This window comes from Ambystoma mexicanum, chromosome 4p, assembly GCF_040938575.1.
Source record: "Ambystoma mexicanum isolate Mex_15411 chromosome 4p, UKY_AmexF1_1, whole genome shotgun sequence".
NCBI classification, from domain to species: domain Eukaryota; kingdom Metazoa; phylum Chordata; class Amphibia; order Caudata; family Ambystomatidae; genus Ambystoma; species Ambystoma mexicanum.
In genome coordinates, this window is record NC_090927.1 from 692,345,566 (window position 1) to 692,368,235 (window position 22,670).

Consider the following 22,670-nt stretch of genomic DNA (forward strand, 5'->3'; position numbering starts at 1 on the left):
AGTTTCTTCCATGTTTTTATCTATGGACGTAAACATCATGAAAGGGTCACCTAGAAAAAAGGACTTGTGGACGTGATAATGTTGTCCGTCAGAACGTCTCCATTCGTAATGGTAAATATTTTAACAGGTCACTCACTGTAGGCATCCTGCACCCAGACGCCAAGGCGAATGGCAAGCATGTCTGTAACAACCTGGGAAGGCGCGCTGCATTTCCCCAATGCCAGCAGGGGCGGGGGGTGTCGGGCATACGGTCTGCCGGCCAAATCTGACAATCGGCTCCTGTAGTTTGAGTCTGGATGCTTCCCTCACCGTCTCAATAAAATAATTGCATTTCTCTGCTTCTTAAAAACATAAGGAGGAATCTACATCCTTGCAAACTACTGCCCTATTGTGAACACTCCATTCATAAAAAGGAGCTCTGAAAAGATGGCAATGCAACAAATGTCGATAACAGTGAGACCCACAATCCTTTACACAGAATCTGGCCTCTTAAATTGGAATAGCTTTTGATGCCATTTGATCACATTCCTGCCATCTTTATTGTCTTGGATTAATCAGTCTTCAACACTGTGAATTATGATACTTTGCTCAATCGTCTAAACCAGTGGTATTCAAACTGTGGGTCGCGACCCCCTAGGGGTCCGCGGGTGCATCCCAGGGGGGCCCTGAGAGCTCAGCATGAAAAAAGTTTTTTTTTTTTTTTTTTTTTTTTTTTTTTTTTTTAGATTGGATGAAATGGGCAGGGGTGGCCCACATGGGCGGGCTGAAGCATGAAACTGTCTCAGGCAACAATGAAAAAGTGGCCCACAGTTGTAAATGGATATTCATTCCTTTAGTCACAGACTGGGCCTCATTACTACTATGGCGGACCAGTAACAACGGTGCTGGTAAGCTACCGGCACCGTTGCTACCGTTCCGCCATAGTAAGAGTTGTGCTCGTGGGTGCTTGACAGCCCCCGCCAGGTCTGACCTCAGCTCGTCGGATGCACCAGCACCGTTATTAACGGTGCCGGTGCATCCGAGCTCCCCATTCCCATTTGAGCCATATGGGGCTCAAATGGGAATGGGGATCTACCGGCACCTTCGAAAGGGCAATTATCATGTCCGCCTAACTCGGCATGACCTAGTAATTGCCCATTCGCGGGTGCCAGACCCGGATGCAACTCCAGTGGCAGCCGTGCCGGTTTTACCGGCACAGCTACCGCCAGAGTAGTTATGAAGCCCACTGTTTCAATAGTACCCAAAGGGGTGCTTTGTGTTAAAATGTAAGTAAATTGTGATATATTCAGCAACAATGGTCAACATTACTAACTGCATAGTTAAGTAACTCATCAAAATGGTCCACATTGGCCAAAATGGTGGCCCATTTTGATTGGCCCAAACTAGCATTTTACATTTTTGGTACAGGCATTGCCCTATAGGCCTGTCCGAGCCTGGCGGCTCATCCATAATGGCAAGAGGCGCCCACCCAGTGGCCCCTCACCCATTATGGAGGAGCTAAGGAGCCAGCCCAGTGAAACAGTGAGCACTCCCTCAGCTGCTTTATCCAGCTAATGGAGTGCTCCTGGGCTGGCTGAACTGTCAAAGGGAAACACTGTTTCCCTTTGACAGTTCAGTTTAGTTCCCCAGCCGCACATGCTCACTGAGCCATGCAAGTGCTGGGGCGTTTTGCTTCGCCAGCATTGCATAGCTCATTGGAAATGCTGGCTGGGGCACTGCATGTCTGTATGTCCGAGGGGGAGCTCCTGCGCCTCCTCGCACATACGGACAGAGCAGCTGGAGCAGGCCGTTTCAGCTTCCACACACAGGCCAATGCAGAAGGTACGTTTATGTTCATTGTTTTTATTTAAACATGTGTATGGATGCGTTATGAGTGAGTGTATGGTGATGGATGCTCATGTGAATGATAGAGTGATTGCTGTATGAATGTGCAGCGCCTTGCATATACACATAATCATGTTCATTGTGTTAGGACCAGTGGGGCCCAGGGGACAGGGATGGTATCTTTTTACCGGACATCTATCATTCAAAACCCTCTGCCTTGTCCACAAGGCTTTCTGGGGCCTGGGTCCAAAATACCTTCAGCTATTCCTCCGCAAATACCTCCCCTCTCGAGCTCTTCACTCCTCTACCTCCAACTCCCTCAGGGTCAGTCGTTTATCAAAGACTTCCATGCACTTTTCCCCTCACACTTGCGCGTTCTCAATGTCACTGGGCCTAGTAAGATCGCTGTTTTATTCTCCTCTGTTCCCCTCCCTTGCCTTGTCACGCTCTGAAACACTTGTGTACGAGCGCGATAGAAATAAAATATCAATGCCTGCCCCCTGGACTCCCAGCAACAATTGCAAACTGTTTGGCTATTTACCCATTTTTTGTTAAAAGTATGCTCTACAATGCAACATTTTAACCTATTATTTAAAAAAAAATTCACAGGGGGAAACCCCCCCGAACCTCCCCTTAATGCCCCTCCACTTAAAAAAGATTCACCAGCCGCCACTGGCCCTCAGACTGTGTTGGGAACGGGATGGGGGAACTGAGGGACTATGGTGGGAGCACAATGGGCGGGAACCATGGGATAGTGATGGGAGCAGAGTGGGGAAGAGCCCTGGGTGTGTGATGGGGTGGGGAGAGACCAGCGACTGGGTAGGAGTGGGATGAGGGAGCCCAGCGACTTTGATGGGAGCAGGTGACGGCGCGCAATATATACTGTCCATTTGGCATTTCTGGGGGGTCCCGACCTGCCCAAATTTTGCTCAGGGGGGCCCTGGCCAAAAAAGTTTGAAGACCACTGGTCTAAACATATATTTTGCCATTAAGGCTATTGTACTAAATTGGATTACATCCTTTTTGGACAATAGAAAGCTGCAAGCAAGATTAGGGACATGTCCCTTCAAACCTACACCCTACAATTGGGAGGGGATCCCTAGCATGTACACTTCCTTCTTGGCATCACGGTAGCTCATCAGCTTGGGTGCTCTTTCTTCTAGGAAGGCTGAGTGCTCTTTCTTCTAAGAAGACTGAACTATGCTGTCAATGTCCGATGATGGCAGAACCAGAACTATACTTCCTGTCATTAACATATTGTGATCCCACAGGATGATGCATACTAATAGGATCCTGTTCAGTCTTAACCCTAGAGGGATAGTATACAAATTAGTCATCCAGATATGGATGGGTGCACATTCTCTTTTTGTTAACTCAATTTATCAAGGCAGCCATGCCTTGGCTGTAGACCCTGTGGGTATGCTTGAGGTTGAAAGGCATAAATGAAATGGAGTTGCAGGCTTTCTATATAGAATACCAGAAAATGCTAATAAGGTAGAATAACTGGATTCATGGTGTTTCTTGCAGAGCAGTTTTGGCCCGGCTTTGACATGGCAGCAAGACACCAGTGTTGAGCTGATCCCCTGCAACTCTCTACTAATGTTGGGGACACCTCTGCAACCTTTGTTCTTTCCCCCATACCATTCCCCTACCCATTTCCCCCATCTTGTCCTGAGAACACCCCTGCAAACCCAGGTCACCTGCGGGTCCCTGCTCCATTCCCTTCGATGCCTTAACCATCTTTTCCCTGACCCCAACTGCCTCCTTAACTTTTCCATCCTAGAAATGCAACTTCCTGAACCATTAGCGTGTGCTCTATTTCCCCAAGAGGCCACCGTTTGGGGAAGGTGGACTAAGAAAATATATTGTGGTGAAAATGGGCACAATGGGATAACTGGAACGTGCAAATAAGCATACTAGAGGTCAAGAGGGGTCATATAAGCCCCTGGCATGTTCAAGGAAATTAACGGTCACCATGTGCCAACTCTGAAGCAAATGGAACACACAAAGTGGGCTAGAACCAGTCAACTCCCCTGTTCCCGTTGAAATCTTCTGGAGTATTAAGAACAGAACTGGGTTAACAATGTTCCCGGGCTCATCTGGAGGAACAAAAAAGTGTTTTCCTCTTTGAGGGAAATGCCAAATCCCTTGCAGTAAGTCATTTCATTTGTCAAGTTCTTTGAGAAGAATGGAGATTGTAGGAAGTCTTGAGAATTCTATTACATGCTGTTTGCTCATGACATCAAAGATCCAGTGGTGTGAAGCGGAATCAATCAAAACATCTGACAATAGCTTGAGAAGTCCTCTAACTAGATCTTCCAGCCCTTCCTGGTATCTGGGTTAGTCAGGAACATTGTTGTTTTGGCTAAAGAATCTGAGGCGCATTGGCCGAACACCCAGAAATATTGTTCTAGTTGTTGACCTTGTCCACGTATGAGAGGGCCATTTTTAAGCAGATTGGAGACGCGGATACATGGGGACTATTCCTGGATGTCTATGGCTGATATGCTTTTGAGATGTGGTTCCTGATACGTTCTCATCCATGTAATTATGGTTGACCAGCTGTTCTAATATAGGGGTCCTGCTGTATATGCTAGAAGCATGGTGTCATGACTAATGATGTGTTTTTTCCCTTTTCTCTCACACATTTCGGTCATGATTGCTCTGCTTGTTATAACCGGATTGTTCCATTGCCCGCCTGCACTACTTCAACTGGTTATGTTTGTACTGTATTACTTTTGTCAAATCGTAATGTTGTTTGCTTTTGGTACATGAAATAAAAATGTTAAGAACAAGAAGTATTTTTCCAATGTGGTTTCCTTCAGGTATGCCCTTTAAGTAAAATGGCATAATCCATGGTTAAGGTGCAAACTAGGAAGAGGATAATTTCATCTAGCACGGAAGGCCAAATATTTTCACAAAGCAGTTAATTGAAAAAAGGCAAAAAATAACAAAAAACATGACCAACACAGGTAATATGAATAGGCTTTACAGGTTAAGGCGTGTAAACTAAAGTAAACAGAATTTATATCATGCACCTTTGCTTTCCAATCTCGCATCTATACGCAATGTCTAGAACCCACCAAAGCGCTTGCTGTGTGATCTGTAGCCACGTAACTGTGAAAACCAAGCTCAATTCGAATCTAGTCCTGTATCACCATTACTTCCAAATAGCTACCCAGACTGCCCGATAGCCATAAACAGTGAATGAGAACAATGGGCTGCAGATGTGCATGTCTGACGGGCCAGGTTCATTCCAGCGTACCTTTCTTGTCTATGCACCTTGTTCCTTCTTAGTAGCATGATATTCGGGTAAAGCCTCCTCTATAGCTCTGGAAGCATGGGCCCCCAGGGATTTCAGGGACACTTTTTCCCTTTTGACTAATTCATGCTTCAGCTCAGACTCCAGTTGCTTCTCTCCCTCAAACACATGATGCAAATGAAAGGTATTTGGAAGAAGAGGATTCATGCTAAATTCTGCTGCATGTTTGGGCCTAGATTCTCTTTTACAGCACTAGTGAGACTATTTATTCCATCAGTACTTTGATCTACGATTAGTGCACATGCAAAGAAACCTGGGACTTCACAAACCCATGGCACTATCCCCTACACTTGCGTCAGGGTTTCGGGTAGGGGGTATCCATGTGATCCTTTGAACTTAACCCTATAGAAATAAAAGAGGGCTACCACCTTCTGTGGACCTGTGAGGAGGTCTACCCATGCATACTCTTACTTATATTCTTTGCACCCTGTCTCCTACATCAGTCTCCACTCTGCATACAAAGCAGAGAAGGAATAACAGCTTTCTCCCACATCAATACAAATGACATACTGTGAGGTTTCCATGAGGGCTTACACTGCACAGTCCATGCCCCCACCTATAGACAAGCAAGAATGTGAACAGAGTTCCTGTATGATGTGGAACAGCTGGCGACCTTAAACTCTGTTGCTCCAATCATGTTTACTTTCATACTAATGCTAAAGACCTATATTGCTAAATAAAAAATACAAAAAAAAGATCTCTGGTAGAGGGCACCCATACTGCTATTCAGAGTATTATTACATTGAATCAAAGGTCATTTGTTACCAGCAGAACAATATAGAATAGCCTGGCCTGAAACCAGCTGTGGATGCTTCTCTTGGTGCATAACACTGACCCCATGAGCTGTGAAATCCATTCTACCATATTTTGATCTTTGCTGAACAGGAACTCCAAAATTAACCTTATTTCAGACTCAACAAGAGAGGGTGTGTACTCATTGCAGTGGATGTCACAGATCGACCTGTTGCAGTGAGTCGAGAACAATATTCAATAATAGTTCACAGACGTAATTCTGGAGATAGTAAAAAAGTAGTGTGGGAAAGACCTAGGAACAAGCAAGCAAGAGTAAACTTGGAGACTTTACAAAAACTGGACTGTGTCACGTTCTAGGTTTCTGCATTAGAAACAAACTCTTGCATCCCTGAATGGTAACGTTCCACACACATTATGTGCAATTTCTACATTTCCAGACATTTACACAAAGAAATACGTCCAGTCTCACTATAACATGTCTTAATATCAGTGAGTTTACAAGAAAGTGCACTATCAAACCCTCCAATCATAAAAACCAGACCTGAGTAGATGAAAATCCGCCAAGATGATTTCTTTGCTGACTCAGCCACCTCATGATAGGCAAACCCTCGGCAACTCGCTTCTGATGAGTGTGAGACAGCAAGACATACGCAGCTACTTCAATGTCTACAGAACTTGGCTGCCACCCTTCAGACAGTTTAGATGATGATGATCTCCAAAACCTTTGACCTCCTGTAAACAGAACATTTTATCATCATCTTTTACATCAGGTTTTGATGCCAGACTGGTCTAGCATGAACATTCCAAGACTAGATTCGTACTAGCCAGTATGAATTTGCAATGGTACACTAACGGCCATATTATTACTTTGTGTTCCTTTAGGACATTTACACACGGGTAACTCAAAATAGTGCTTTTGGTATGCCACAAGACACACATATATATATATATACATACACACACAAATAGGGAGACCGCCACCCTAGAGTTAGGGTGATAACCTTGAGTCCCAAAATGCTATTGCTAGTAACTTTTTCCTTACATGACCGATATGGATGGCATTTTCTAAACAGAAAGTTTGTTTCCCGGACTTGTGGAGGAGGTTACAAAGCTTAGTGGCACGCTCCCAGGGGGGCCATTCTATGCATGAACTGCAGTTTTCTGCATCATGTTTTTCCCCCCTTGAAGTAAAGACAGACCATGTGACCATTGATAATGGACATCTGCTCAAGCAGTCCCCACAGGGCTTGACACCCACCTTGGTGTTCGACATGATACAGTGAACATTGAACAATGCATGTGGGTTTCCTGAACAGTGTAATGAGTGCTTGGGAAAAAGGAACAGAGGTCATCGGGCACCTTCATATAAACGCCCCTTGCATCATTTCCAGCATCAGCGGGTGCACACCAAAGTCGAGCAGAGGTGATAAAGAGTCACATGGCACAGCCTGGTGGCTGAAAAACCTTAGAATATAGCTGGCACTGGACGATATATCTGTACAATGAGGAATCTTCGGCACGAAGAAGGAATCCATTAGAAGATCTCAGTTCATAAACTTGTCTTCATGCAAAATCCCTCACACCATGCGGAAATGCTACAAATTATAACACAGCTCACAGAATTACAACATGTACGGCTTAATTGATATATTTTGCTGATTGGGTAAAAATCACAATATAAAATACATTATGCAAGAGTCATGAAACCGCATACCTAACAATCAAAACACTTTTGGGTGCCTGATTACTGTAGAAGCAGCAAATATTATTTTGATTTCCATAAAGATAATATTGAAAGACTAATCAGGTTTTCGACCAGTGCATTCTATACCAGTTTCATAAGTATGTTAAATGCGGTTGACTTTCCGCTACGTCACATACCCTTTTGCTCTGCTCTTCTGTTCAGAATGTCAAGACCCTCTTTGGCTTTTGGGATGTCAGCCAGAGACAAGGCATAGGTCACAATTGCCAGGGTGTAATTGTCTGTAATACCTTCATTCATTTTACCTTCCAGATAGTTTATAGCAGATCGAAACTGAGACGATTCCTGTAGAAAATAATATTTTCTTAAGCAAAGAATAGTCATTCTAAAACAGGAGTTTATAGTCGTAACAAGCAAGGAAGTAATTATGTCACTCATGCTACATTATATGGCATTTGTAAGGGGCCCTGGGCGTGGCCTCAAAGCGTTGAGAAGGAGATCTGTGATTCCAGAGGGCTCTTAATAAGGCAGTTCATAGGATAACAAGGAAACTATTAGTTTAGAAGACAATTCTGACGTTATGAAATGATCATTGCTATGTATCGAATTTGAATGGGCTGTGTGTTCGCCTGTATTTACGTTATGGTGATGTAATGTGTGAGAAGTTGCAAAGAAGCGTACCACACACACACAGCCAGTCATTATGTGATGGGCTACATAAATGTGATGCGTGCAAGGCCAGCTGACTCCACTTCTAACCATCTCAGTGCAGCTGTGCGCTCTGCATAGGTATGAAAATAAAGCAATTAAAGTGCATGTATACATTTCACATTGGTGTATAATTCACCTAAATAACCATCACATAACATTATATAGCACAGCATAGTTTAGGGAAAAATGAAGTGGTGATAAATATCATAACTTTACGTGGCAGAGCAAAACAACATAAGAAAATGAAAACAATGCATGCAAGAAAAAGTATTATGGCATGACTATCCAAATATAGCAGAATAACAAGACCTAGCATCAAGGCGTAACCACACTGTCTAAAATTGCCCAACAACTAAGCATAGCCGAGCACAACATTATAGTATGGTGACTTCTCGAAAGTGGCACAAGAGAGCCCAACAAGAAAGGTGGACTCTCCGTGAGCTCCGACATCCAGTTTCATAAATTCTGTTCAAGAGCTACGGCGAAAGGGACCAATTGTTAAAAAAAAAAAAATACAGATGGAAGCCAGATATCCGCTAGCTGTGGTGGGTGACCTCGGGACCGCGGCGCAGTGTGAGAAGTGGGGAGCGGCCCTTGTGCCGACGGGTAACAGCGGTGGCTGGTGGCTCGGCCGTGGTGGCAGAGGAGTGCCAGAGTGACATGGGGACCGCATGGCGGTGCACTCGCCACAAGAAGCAGCAAGACACCCTGTAGTGAACTGAATCCTAGTTTTGGCAGCCTCGGGGTGTGACACCCCAGGAGAAGATTTCAGGTGGGTCACACGGCCCTGACCAGCAGGTGGCACTGTTGTCGGGTTCTAGTGCAGCGGATTCGCAGCACAGGGAAACAAGGAGGCCAGAGGCCCTGTGGGCACTACCAGCGAACTCTTGGAGGCGGAGGACCAGGGGTCTTCTGGAGCGGTTGGCCACAGGCGCCCAGTGATGGTGGGTGGTGCCCCCTGTGATGTGCTGGACTGTAGGAACTGGAGGCTGCTGAGCATATGGTTGCTGGTGGCTGGGGGTGGTAGAAGCCCCGGCCCGGGCGGTTGTTGGAATACACAGGACAGCCCACTCAGGTGTGACTGGAAAGGAGCTCACGGTGGTGGCACAAGGCACCCCTATGGTGGCCCGCTGATCACGGAACAGGCCCCAGGTGGGGGGGAGGACCGAAGGGTATGGAAGAATGAGTGTGGGGACACCTGTTGGCGTGTGCTGGGGTTTGGGGCCCACTGGCTGGGTGCCTCAGCGGAGCTGCGCAAAGACCACCTGGCCACACCATATAAGGTTACAGGCTGGGTGCACCGGACTCTGGTGGGGTTGCCCGCCATGGGCAAAACTGCAGGACACATCAGACATTGTCCTTAAAATGGGGGGCATCTGGGGAAATCCCAGACCCTGCAGAAGGCCTCATATCCTGGTGAGGCTCTGGTGAGGCCCGCAGGCGCCACTGAGGACCATGATATGGGTGTCAAAGAACTTAAAGCTGGCATTGGTGGCCTGGGCATGTAGCTGGACGCCCCCTCCACCAAGGTCAATATGTTGCAGCTAAGGCACGATAAGCACAGTGAGCGGCTTGAGGAAGCAGAGAATAGAATATCAGAGCTGGAAGATGCCTCAAATGCAATGGGGTCCAAGGTTAAAGCCCTGGAGGCCAGTGTAAAGTCATTCGTGGACAAAAATGAAGACCTGGAAGGAAGGGGTCGGCGCAACATCAGGCTGGTGGGCATCCGGGAGCAGAGCTGGACGACCAGGATGTAGAAGTTTGTCGAGAAGATATGCAAGTAGGTGCTGGGTGACGCCGAGTTCTCCTCTGTTGTTGAAAGGGCCCACAGGATACCGGCCTCTAAACCGGTGCCGGGGGCTCACCTGCGCCCCATTATGTAACATCTAATGAACTACTGGGACCGCGATATGGTCTTGCCACAGGCCAGGCAGAAAGGGGACCTGTACTTTGATAGCAATCGATGCCAGATCTTTCTGGACTTTTCAGCTGGGGTCCAGGAGGTCCTTTGCTGGGGTGAAATGTAGGCTGCATGACAGCAATATTAAATACTCCATGCTTTTTGTAGCCAAGTTGCGCATCGTATACAACGAAAAAGTGCAGTCTTCACAAGCCCTGAAGATGTCAGCGCCTTTCTGGACAAGATCGACAAAACCACTCCTGGGAAGGGCAGCGGGCTCCCCATTGGTGGGTGGAATAGCCGTCCCATCAGGGCCCCAGACATTATTACGTTTCTCTCTGATGACCATGATAGGGAAATACCAGCATGACACAGCATATATTGCAGAGTCCTTTCAGGAGTTCTATAGTAAATTATACGCCTCACGGGCCACAGAGGAGGCGGCCTCCATACAACAATACTTAGAGGACATTCAACTCTGTTGGTCGGGAGGCACTTAATAGGGAAGTGACCCTGGAGGAAATACTCTTGGTCATTAGGGACCTCCCAGGGGACAAGGCAACGGGGCCCATCGTGCAAATTAAAGCTTATGCGGTCATCCTGGCTCCACTGCTTCAACAGATGTTTGCAAAATCCTTGTCAGTTGGTTCCTTTCCCCTACCCCTTGGGAAGTGACAATCCCACTCTCACATAAGAAAAGCGAACCCCCAGAAGAAGGTGCGTTATACTGGCCGATCTCCCTCATCAACATTGACAACAAAATATTTGCCACATTACTGGCCAATCGGCTTCTCCGGCTGATGCCGGGACTGGTGAATCATTCGGGTTTTGTGCCAGGGAGGAACACTTCCTATGGGCTTTAGAGAATCATTGAGGTTCTGGTGGCACTGGACCCTGGGTTACAGGCCACAGTCATATTTTTAGACGCTGAGAAGGCATTTGACTTATGAATGGCCCTTCCACTTCTCTGTACTGAGGAAATTGGGATTTAGGACTGGATTTATTGGGATGCTGAAACTCCTTTACACCTCTCCCTCTGCTAGGGTTTCAGTGGGAGGCCACCTGTCTGGTGAGGAGGGCATGACGAGAGGGACCAGTCAGGGCTGCCCGCTGCTTTTTGCACTAGCAATGGCACCCTTGATGGCCAGACTCCATGAAAGGTTCTTAAATAAATGCGTTCAACTTGGGCCTCATAAGCTGATAATCTCCCTCTACGCTGATGAGGGGCCCTACTGAAAATTTGATACAGTGATGCAGCAAATTATCAGATTAGGGGGTTTTTGGGTCTGCAAATCAATCATGTTATGTCAGTGGTGTTTCGTCTCACAGAGAATACTACGACCTTTCATGATGAATTCAGCATCAGATGGGAGCAGGAGTGCACCAGATATTTGGGTATAGAGGTCTTGCAGGACCAGGATATCCTTTTCTGAGAAAGTAATGGCAGGGAAGTTAACTCCATTAAGGAACAGACCCAGAAGTGGATCGTCTTCCATTGTCCCTGATGGGCCGGGTCTCTGTGGTAAAGATGGTCATATTATCTAGGTTTTTATACCTGTTTACAAACATTCCGATGTATATTCCGTCGATTTATTTTGCATGTCTAAGGGGTAGCATTTCAGGGTTTCTCTGGGTGGGCAGGCAGCCCAGGGTCTCTTGGTCCACACTGACTCAACCACACTCTAGGGGTGGGTTGTTCCTGCCTGACTGAGCGGTGTTACTGGGTGGCAAAGGTACACCATGGGCCTCATTACAAGTGTGCCAGTTTGGAAACAACGGTGTGGGTAGTTCCGTACCGGCACCTTTTTCTACATTGGCACAGTACGAGTCAGGATGCTGGTATCACCGGCATCGTAAGTGACCTGCCGCATCCGGCAACACCATTGCCGGTATCTGCGGAGTGCCGCGTAACTAAGTGTACATTACGATCAGCATGGACACGCAATTACCGGCATGTACATGCCGGTATCAACGTGAAATCGATGCCAGAAACACCAGCATCGCGAACGAGGCATTAAGTAGATCCATGTGTGGAGAAACACGCCACAGGTGGAAATAATCAGCACAGGTGGTACAAATGAGCGGTGCTACAACACAAAAGCACCACTTCCACAGCCCTTACAATACCATAATGCTAGCAGTAGCAGTACTGGAGCTGGAGGTCATGCCTGCAGGACTATTACTTGAAAAGGCAGGGAGGCAGAGGATGCAGCGGAGGTGCTTGAGGGGAAGGAGGGCCATCATGGACCAGCAAACCCCCATTGCCAAGCCTGTTGCACCACGCCAACATCCATCTATCCCTCATTTAAAGGCCACTCCATTAAACCTGAGCGAAATGCAAATCCACACCATGTACCGGCTAGACCGGTACACCATCATCAATATAGCGGACATGATCCACGACGACCTGGTCAGCCTCATAAATATACGCACAGCCATAACCCCCTTGCTCATGGTAGTGCCCGTGCTACACTTCCTTGCCACAGGCACATACCAGCACACAGTCAGGGAGCTGCATGGGATATCGCAACCCTGTTTTACCTGTGTCTTGTTCCAGGTCATTGATGCAAACCTGCGGCACGTTCGAGACCACATCAGTCTACCCAGAACAGCAGAAAAGGTCAATCTCAGGAAAATAGCCTTCCACACCCTTGCAGGCATGTCGAATGTCATTAGTGCTGTGAACTGCACACATGTGGAGCTGGTGGCCAGGCATGCTGTGGAGGCTGTGTACTGTAACAGAAAACGTTATCATTCACTGAACGTGCAGATGGTGTGTTATGCCTCCCTCATCATCACCCATTGCTGTGCCAGATTTCCTGTTTCCACCCATGACTCGATGGTGCTGCGGAACTCCACACTGCCTCGGTAATGGCACGTCAAAGTGGACAGTGTACCTGGCTGCTGGGTGAGTCCAACTACAAGGCCATGAGCACTTTTGAATGGGGGCCATATCTAACACACATCACCAGTGGCTGTGCACATAGAATGCTACATCCCAGCTCCCATACCACTTACCTGTGCTCCTTAAATGAGAAAAACACCATGAAATGGAACATGTGCAGGATAGGGAGTGTAAAGGGAAACGGTTTCCATGAATAAGATTCTCAGGAATCAAGCCAATAGTACTACTCGTACAGTCACAAACTGTAAGGGGACAAGTATGTAGTTTGGGTTGTGCATGCATTAAACATGAAAGTGTACAGGTGTGACTGAAGCTGTTACACAGTCATAGCATACCTGGGTGCAAGGCCTTGACATGCGTGCCACCATTTTAGTATTCAATCCAGTGCATGCATGCTAGCAGCAAACCCGAACAAATATCAACAAGAAAACAACATGTACCATAACGCACCACAACAGATTTGAAAAATGTACCAACAACACATTCGAGCAAACACACACCACTTGATGGACACACAGAGAACAACAATGCACCCACCCACATACCAGTGTTAGCCAAGACACCAATTGTCCATGTCCCCTGTGTGTTCAAATCACACATGCTACTCATTTCAAATGTTAAAGTACACTAGTTCATGGACTTCTTGTTCACTTTTCCTTCATAACACAAGAATGATAGAGGCAGCTTTTCATTTTCTGTCTTTGGTATTACAAAGGTCGGAGGTCATGTTGAATGTTAATGTTCAATGTTAATGGCCCAAGTGAATGCAGACCACAACCCTCACACGCCAGGGATGTCATTTCACCAAAATGCCTGGGGTAACGGAAGTGACATCGCATGACCCATGACCTCTGATGACATCACAGGAAGTGATGTTATTTGACCCCACCCTGAAGTGACATCACTGGAAGCAATGGAACACGACCGTTTACCCCTTGACAAAACAAGAAGTGGCATCATATAGCATTGTTTCTAAGTACACTATGAAAAATATGTTTACAATATCACTGTAACATGATATACATTTCAAACAAGAATGGATCACCACATGCTATAACCAACTTGCGAAAAGCAAATACATAGTCTGAAATGGATGCTTATTCTACTTTAAATACTTTTTGGAGGATTTTGTATGCATTGTGAATTTGAAGTGTTTAAGAACAGACTAAATCAGCAACTCACCCCCTGAAGTGTGCCTGAAATAAACCTTTAATGAGTCTAGCAATTATTGTTTAGAATTCCAGAAAGACATTTGTTATTCCTATTCTTTCTTATTTAGGGTCACTAGTGTTACACTTGTGGAGCTCTGTTTTTTTAAGAAGCCTGAACAAGAAAGCCAGCTTCTCTAGAAACAAAGAGGCACATGGTATTGGCCACAGCCCAGGAGCTTCAATTTGTAAAAAAAATATTCTTTTTTTTAGGGGTCACAAGGGAGACCACAGGGGTAGCAAGTGTGACCCTTGGCGACCCCTAAATGACGTCCCTGCCACAAGCATATTTACATAGTGCATATCAGATAGCTGATACAGGACATATGTTAGCTTAACTAAATATTACATGTGCATGTGTCTCCACTCAAAGTATCACTATAGAGCCTGTGCCAGCATGACATGGACAGACGAATGACATTGTACACTTTCTGTTGGCCCTCTGCAGGTGATGCTGGTTACTACCTATCTCCATGGTTGATGACACCCATGAGGCAACCACACAATGTCCGCGAACAGTCATACAATCGTGCCCATGTATGTACTTGGGGCACAATTGAACAGACATTTGGCCTGTTGAAGGGAAGGTTCCGCTGCCTGAGCAGATCGGGAGGCGCACTGATGTACAGTCCAGAAAAGGTGAGAAAGATAGTGCTTGCCTGTGCCATGTTGCACAACATGTGCATCAGACGCAATGTCCCCCTACCCCCCGACATGGACAAGCCATGGACAAGGACCAGAGGTGGAGGATGACAGTGATGATGACCTGGAAATTGGGCAGCGCCGTGAAGGAATGGATGGACGTGTTGCACGGGAGGAACTTATACAGCACTACTTCTAATCACCTGTCAGACATGTGGCACAGGCCACCTTGCGCACTAGGCACTGCACGTAAATAAATACAATCACGCGGAATAATGAATGTCAAGTCATGATTTCTATTTACCACACCAACTATATTTTGTGATTATAAACTATGTACAAATGTGAAGTTGCTATACTAGTGATACTGTGCACCCCAACTATGCCTCCTCCTACCCCCTCACCAAACTGTCTATGGCCAAATCCTGTCCTGTAGAACTATGTACATTAGATAAGTTCTCAAACAGGGCACTCATGTATCCATGGCCTATTTCTGGCCCCTTTTATGCTCTGGGATGCAGCACGAGACAGCCGCACGGAGTGACGCCTTGGGTTGCTCTGTAATGAACTCCTTGGTGTGGTGCTAGTGGATGGAGCCGGTGGTGTAAACATGGCCATTGTTTCGGCTATTGAGGACATGACAATGTTGCCCTCCCTCACCCGCTGTGACATTTGCACAATGGCACGGGTGCATCAGCCCAGTGCCCGTGCATTCCGCCTAGAAACTGGCCTGCACACTCTTCCGCATCAGTTGTGCCTTGTGAAGGTGTTGTTGCACAATTGATGTCAGAACATCCTGCTGTTGCTCCATCTGTGACAGGCGCCCTTCAATGTCCCTCACACTGCGTAAGGGTGGAGATTGAGGGCTCATTGGGGGCCATGACCACCTCGTAGCTGTGGTCTGTGTCAACAGTTTCTGCTCCAGCCTCGTCACCAGTGTTTTCCTCTGATTTCCTCTGGACACCCTTGTGGACGTCCTCGCAGCTGAGGTGCAGGTTCCACTGGGATGGTGGGCGGCTGGGGTGCAGATGCCACTGGGATGGTGGGCGGCTGGGGTGCAGGTGCCACTGGGAAGGTGGGTGGCAGGTATGCAGGTGCCACTGGGATGGTGGGCGGCTGCAGTGCAGGTGCCACTGGGATAGTAGGCAGCTGGAGGGAAACCGATGTGGTTGCACTTTCAGGTCTGCCTGAGGATGCTGTGGAGTCCTGTGTAGGCATGATGGTGGTCCTTCTGCAGCGAGACCTGGCAGCCCTCGATGGTTGTTTATTCTTTGTTTGTTTCTTTCTTTATTTGCAGCGCGTGCCAGACCCGAAGGTATCAGGGCGCGAGAGCAAGAATACTTTAGGCTTACAGGTTACACGTTGCAGGTTACACATTCGCATAAATACACATTAGTATGAATACAGCAGATAGTGCATATGCATTACAGGTAAGAAGTCACAATAGAAGGTCAGGGTCCAATTTGGTTGCTAGTCAGTTGGTTGGTAAGACTGGACTATATCTCATTTTATTTGAGCCATTTGATTATGTTTAATGTAAAATATGGGTATGATTGATCAGACCTTAAAGTGGGTGGGAGGGAGTTCAAAAGTTGGGCAGCTTTGACGGGGAAACTATTCGCTCCGATTGTAGTCATTTTGAAAGGGGGAATTGATAGGCAGTTCATGTAGGCTGCTCTCGTAGGTCTAATTGTAACTCTTCTATTGAATCTCTCTGTCAGGTAGCTCGGTGCTAGGTTGTTGAGACATTTGAATGTTAGAGATGCAGTTTTAAGTTTAATTTTGTCAACTGTGGAGAGCCAATTGGATTGTCTTCTAGTTGTTGATATATGTTCTCTTTTAGGAATTCCTAGTGCCGCTTTAAGGGCATTATTTTGCAGTATTTGGATTTTCTGAGTAATGTATTTATTAGACCCCAAATAGAGAGCGTTACAATAATCCAGGTTGGATAGCACAAGTGCTCTTGCCAGAGTGGTGCAACTGATTGTAGACTGGTAAGGTCTGGCTGATCTGATCAGCTTACAAGTATATGCTGTAAAAGATGCTATAGCGTTCACTTGTTTTGCAAGTGTAAGGCTAGTGTCGAGGTAAAAACCTAGTGTTTTCACCTCCTTGGCAACTTTGATTATGTGGCCGTCTATGACAAAATTTGTGTAGTCTTGGCTGAGTTTCCTGATGTTCAGTGTAGTCCCCAGTATGAGTTCTGTTTTGTCATCATTCAGGCATAGACCATGACGTGCCATCCATGCCTGGATGATGAGGTATATCTTGTTCACCAAGGCCAAATCCTGTGTGTAATCCCCAGAAAGTGGGTTGAGAATCTGGGTGTCATCTGCATAGTGTAGGTGACACCTAGAAGGTCCAAATCATCAAACAGGGGCTTGGTAAAGATGTTATACATGGTAGGGGAGATACATGATCCCTGGGGTACACCACACGTAATAGGAGCAGGGTCTGCAGCTGCTGAGGTAGAGAAGACCATCATGGTTCTCTCACTTAGAAATTATTTGATCCATGCTATAGCTTGGGTCGAGAAATGTGCTGCTGATTCTAGATTATTACAAAGCACTTTGTGAGCCACCAGGTCAAACGCTGCTGAGAGGTCCAGAAGGAGAAGCAGAGCAGTTTTTCCTTGGTCTCTCAGCTCGTCAACCTGGGTGATCAATAAGTGCTCTTTCAGTACCATGCTGTGGTCTGAAACCTGATTGCCTAGGAGTTGGTGCCGCTCCAAGAATTTCTGAATTTGTAAGTAGGCCACTCTATCTAGAATCTTTAGTAGGAATCGCCCCGTGGTAATGGGCCTGTAATTTGCGGGTATGGCCGGGTCCAATGATTGCTTCTTAAGGAGGGGGAGGACCCAAGATTGCTTGGTATGGTGCCTTAGGAGAATGAGGAGTTGATGAGTTTAGAGATAAATGGAGTCTCTAGCAGCGTAATTTATTATTTGAGCAGGGCAGTTATCGCCTCGACAATTTGAGGGTTTAAGTGATAAGATTATTTTTTCGAACTCCAGTATGGAAACTTTGATGAAATTAACTAATGATGTACTTGGCTGGCCAGCCTCATTGCCAGATGATGTGCCTGAGGGAGTTAGAAAGGCAGGGCATCAGTGACGGGTGTGGATTGATGAGACAGACATGAATGCTAGTACTTTATGATTTAAGTGCTGTGTCAGGGACATGGTGGTGGCCATGTCATGGTGCACCATGCTTGTGTCAGGGATACTGTGCAGGTGCATGTGTGGCATGCCTACATGGGGTGTGCAGTGGCGCTTCCATGTGTACTTGTGTTTCCTGCTTGGGATGTTATGTGTGTGACACACAAGCTGTATGATATTCTGTAGTGGCTGATAGTGCCATGGATGTGGTACACATGTGACTGCTGCCTGTGGCACTTACTGCATCAGTGATCATTTGGCCACATGGGTCATGGTGGATGGGAAGAGGGGGCCACATGTTTCATTGCTGTGTGTGGCAGGTCATTTTTTGGTGGAGTAGGTGCTTGGCACTGCCGTTACTTTGGGCGGTAACAATACAAGTTGGGCTGTGGCAGGGGGATGTGTGTGAGTGGCTGCAGGAGCATCTTGTGAGGGCGATACAGGGGCCATGTGTTATGTTCACTGTGTGAGTGAGGTTTGGGTGCAAGGTGTATGTGGATGTGTGCAACCAGGTTGAAGGGGGCCAGCCAGCAGGGCTGTACTTGCATTGTGCACGACATACTTGACGTGTATGCTGACAATAATGCATGCAGTGTGGACAAGCTGGTTGATGTGACAATAGGGTTTCCAGTACTCACCAGCCTCCTCGGAAGTCAAGCCTCTGGCCTCCGCTGCACCAACTCCCTCGATTGACTCTAGGTGTAGCACGCTACTGCAGGTCTCCTCTCATGGCTGCAGGTGGATGGGGGATGCAATGCCGCCTTCTGTGGCCATGCCCTGGGTGGGCTGGGCCGACAGGAGGTTTCAAACCCTCAGATGCAGGTTGTCCCACCTTGTATGGCAGTCACGGACAGTGCGGGGAGTTGTTCCAACTGTGGTGACCTTCTGGGCCCCCTCCTCCCAGATTGCCTTTCTGCGCAGCTGGGCCTGCCTTCTGAGGTCAGTGGTGAAGAGTTGGTCAGCATGCTCCACTATTGTATCAGCAAGCATGTTCAATTCAGCCTCGCTGAAGCAGGGCTTGCGCCTCTGGGTTGCAGGTACCCTTGCTTACATGTCTCTTGCTATACTTCTGTGCTCGAGATGTGGTCATCACTCCTGTGCTCAGAGGATTGCAATGGATTGTGTTTTACTAATAGGCATCGGTCCATTTCCTGTTTCCGGCGAACACATTATTTACCGGTCACGGTAATAACGGCACTGTTTCCGGTGCCGGTGGGTCCAGTAGCGTGGAGCCCAAATCGGAGTCACCGGCACCGAGGGTGGAAGTGTGGGGATTTTGGGGGGTTTGGTGGTATTACTGGCATGCCGGTGCCACCGTTTCCGGCATGCCAGAATGCGCATGCACGCTAACATGGAATCAAACGTTGATTCCGGCAGCAGAGCTTCACGGACACGGTAGCACCGGCATGCCGGTAATTGCGATTTTGTAATGCCAGACCCGGAACGAAGGCCTATGTGTCCTTTTGGTATGTGTGAGAAAGGCATGGTGCTCAAAGGTAGACAGACACAAGGATACAAGTTTCGAAAAACCTTTATAGAAATGGGGTTTGAAGTATGCCTAAGTTTCTCTATTTGTAAATGGGAGTAGTCTCAACCATTAAAATAAAAAAGAAAGAATAGTCCAAAAATCAGTCTGTCAAAAGTAAAGAATCTGTGTCAAACCTATGCTTGCCCTCACTCTCCAACTTAACAATGTGTAGGGTATTGAAAAAAGTATACAAGTGTCTTAAAAGAACATCAGGATGATCAACTCGATTCCCCAAGCTTGAGTCACTCGGATTCTCCAAAAGTTCTGTTCATTCCAAACAGTTCACAAAAAGGCAGTTCAATAGTTTTCTTAGTCAGCACAGTTCATGTACTTCTCTCAGGCTTCCCTCGCCTGTTACACTACTTTCTAGCATAACACAATATTGCTTTAACTATGTTCCTGTGTAGAACTTTCAACTCTTTACTATTTTACATTATATTTAACCATCTTGGTACACAGGGTTCTCTTGCCCAATCTTCCAGCTTTCCATCATGCGGTTCATGTCGAAGACATTCAAAACGGCATAGCTTTACTCATCCCCATGCCTGACCACTCCGACACTGTTGCATTCAGGTTATCGTATTCCTTACACTCTGTTAGTCTTTCCTAAAACGTACCTTCTAGCACCACGGCAAGTTCCACTTTCTTGTCTCTGTTCAAACGTTCTCTTCAGCACTCAAAAAGTTAAATTTTCTTGTCAATTCATTTAAGCATTCCGTTCTGTTCATCCGATCCCCCTCGGCATCCTGTTTCACTCAAAATTCTTTTCCGTAACCTTTCCTGTCGGCTTTCACTTGCATTAACTTTATTCAACTCGCTTTTCACCTGAGCGATACTTTACTTAACTTTCACATCTCACAGAGATTTTCGATAATGCAGTATTCTACTGGACCACTCTCTTACTTTGTTTCATTGCAGTTCAAAACAAATGAAGCTTTCTTTCTACACGTCTCACGTTTTGCACGCAACCAAGCTTGAAACTTTAATCATTCGTGCCTTTACAGACCGGACTCTCGCATCACTTTGAACTCACCAGATGCACTTTAACAACGCGTCCTTCACAGTTCTTTTATCCGAGGTCAGGGTTTCCCCTCCTGCCCCTCAGACCTTCCTGGGTGTCCTCGCTGTCCCAGGGAAGACGAGAATCTCTTTGCACACAGTTGGAAGAGATTACCAGCTTCACTGCTTCCTTTGATGAACCCTTTCGGCTTCTTGGGGACACGGCTCCCCCACCACGCTTTCTCCTGCTTCAACCTGCAGCCTTGTAGTGTCTCAGCATCCCGTTATCACAAATATCAATCGCCTCTGTTCAGCTGCTCGACATCTCGCCTGCTTTCCTTCTCGAAGTCGCCCTTGCCTTCCTGGCTTTCCATGCTCTATTTGTGAACCTCGGTTCTACCTTTGACACCGAGTTCAGTTCTCAATTAGATTCAGGTGTTTGTGATTGTAATAACATGCCTAACTTCATAGAAATAGAAGTCCTTTTGAGTGTAGGAGTTCCGTTGTAATGTTAAGACAAGAGAAGCATTGAGGGCTATGTGGAAACCAGGGGTCTGGCTGACAGTAGGATGAGGGGATGTCGGGCAGGAGTTTATTTGAAAGTGGGTGAATACCATGTGTCACCCTCGGGTAATCCCACCCCAATCACAAGGGACCCGCCACCCATGTGATCCTCCCTTGCTAGTCTGCCCCCAGTGTTGGGATCCTAAAGCAATGGCCCTCCCTTGGCCACATGTTGGGAAGGGAAAAACCCTCAGGTTTTTCACATATGCTACACACTTCATTAGGCCCCATGTCCATGTTGAGAGGGCTCTGGTAGCACCAGCTTTACTGAGGATGGCGATCCTGAGTTAATGATATATGATATGAGTTATTTATAACGCACCCATACACAAGGGCAAACAAAGGATCTTACTAACCCCTATGTCATTCAGAGCGTGCAAGTGCAAGGGGGAGAGGAGACGTGCTGGGAGGTAAGGGGGGAGTGCGGTCAGGACATCATTGCTCCGATTAAGTGCAGCCAGGGGGGGCGGACTCAGGGTAGTGCAAGGAGGAAGGGGACTGTAGGGTTGCAGATACAGCCCTTAGGTGTGTGGAGGCCCGTAGGCAGTGCAGGTCCTTGCAGGTCATGGGGGGCCAGTCCCATTACGTTCTGGGTCAGCAATGGAAAGAAAGAGAGAAAGCAGAAGCGAAGAGGAGGGTCTTGAGCTGCTTACGGAACCTAAGGTGGTCCTGCTAGAGTTTGAGAGGGGCAGGGAGGCCATTGCAGAGGGAGGCCCCAGCAGAGGAGAGAGATCTACCTCCCACTCTCTGCCTGGAGAAGCATCTGACCATCAGAGAGTTAAAGGTAGCTGAGCGAATGGCTCGAAAAGGATATAAATGTAAGCCCATAACCGGGATGGGTAATATAGTGCATAACACATGCGCCATATGATATACAATAGCCGAGAACATTAATGTGGGAGTCCTATACTCACCATTAATACCGGTTAGACATGTAGTGGGCATAGGGATCACAAAGGAGTGTGCGTATATACAATGTGCCTCCAAAGTCGGGGTGGATAATTTTGGTGACTTTTACCCAGAGGGGAAATTCATGTTCTTAGAATAGTACATCTCTGGATGAGTTTATTTCTGGATTAGGAACGAAATCAAGGAGAGATTCCTTACTTTCCCCGACCTTCTGCCTATTTGCTCTGTGCTACAGGAATTCATTCAGGCCTAGGGTGGTGGGGGTTTGCCTGGTCTCCCGGCTATACAGTTGACTGCTAATAGATATCCCATGCATGAGGGTGCTCCCAGACCCAGATGGGAGAGCAGTCTGGGCGCGAGGATCTGCGATGATGATTGGAAATGCATCTTGCTCCAAACTAAAAACGCCTCGCTAAACAGAAGATTTAATTGGTACATTTTAACTTTATACATCAAGCATACCACACCACAGCCAAACTGCATAAATACTACCCAGATACACCAGACGAATGTGCACGCTATAAGGCAAGCTCTGCTGATTTTGTA

The 22,670-nt window shown here is 46.9% G+C and overlaps 1 protein-coding gene across 1 annotated transcript in view; it reads right to left on the minus strand.

The window, feature by feature from the left end:
• The window catches only part of LOC138453423 (CD109 antigen-like), a 1,481,241-nt gene that overhangs the window by 181,638 nt on the left and 1,276,933 nt on the right, over positions 1–22,670 (minus strand). Inside the window, exons 26-27 of the mRNA XM_069606256.1 lie at positions 7,781–7,946; positions 6,441–6,631 (exon numbers count right to left, since the gene is read on the minus strand). Of these exons, the coding sequence (XP_069462357.1) occupies positions 6,441–6,631; positions 7,781–7,946 (357 nt within the window). The remainder of the gene's footprint in view (positions 1–6,440; positions 6,632–7,780; positions 7,947–22,670) is intronic.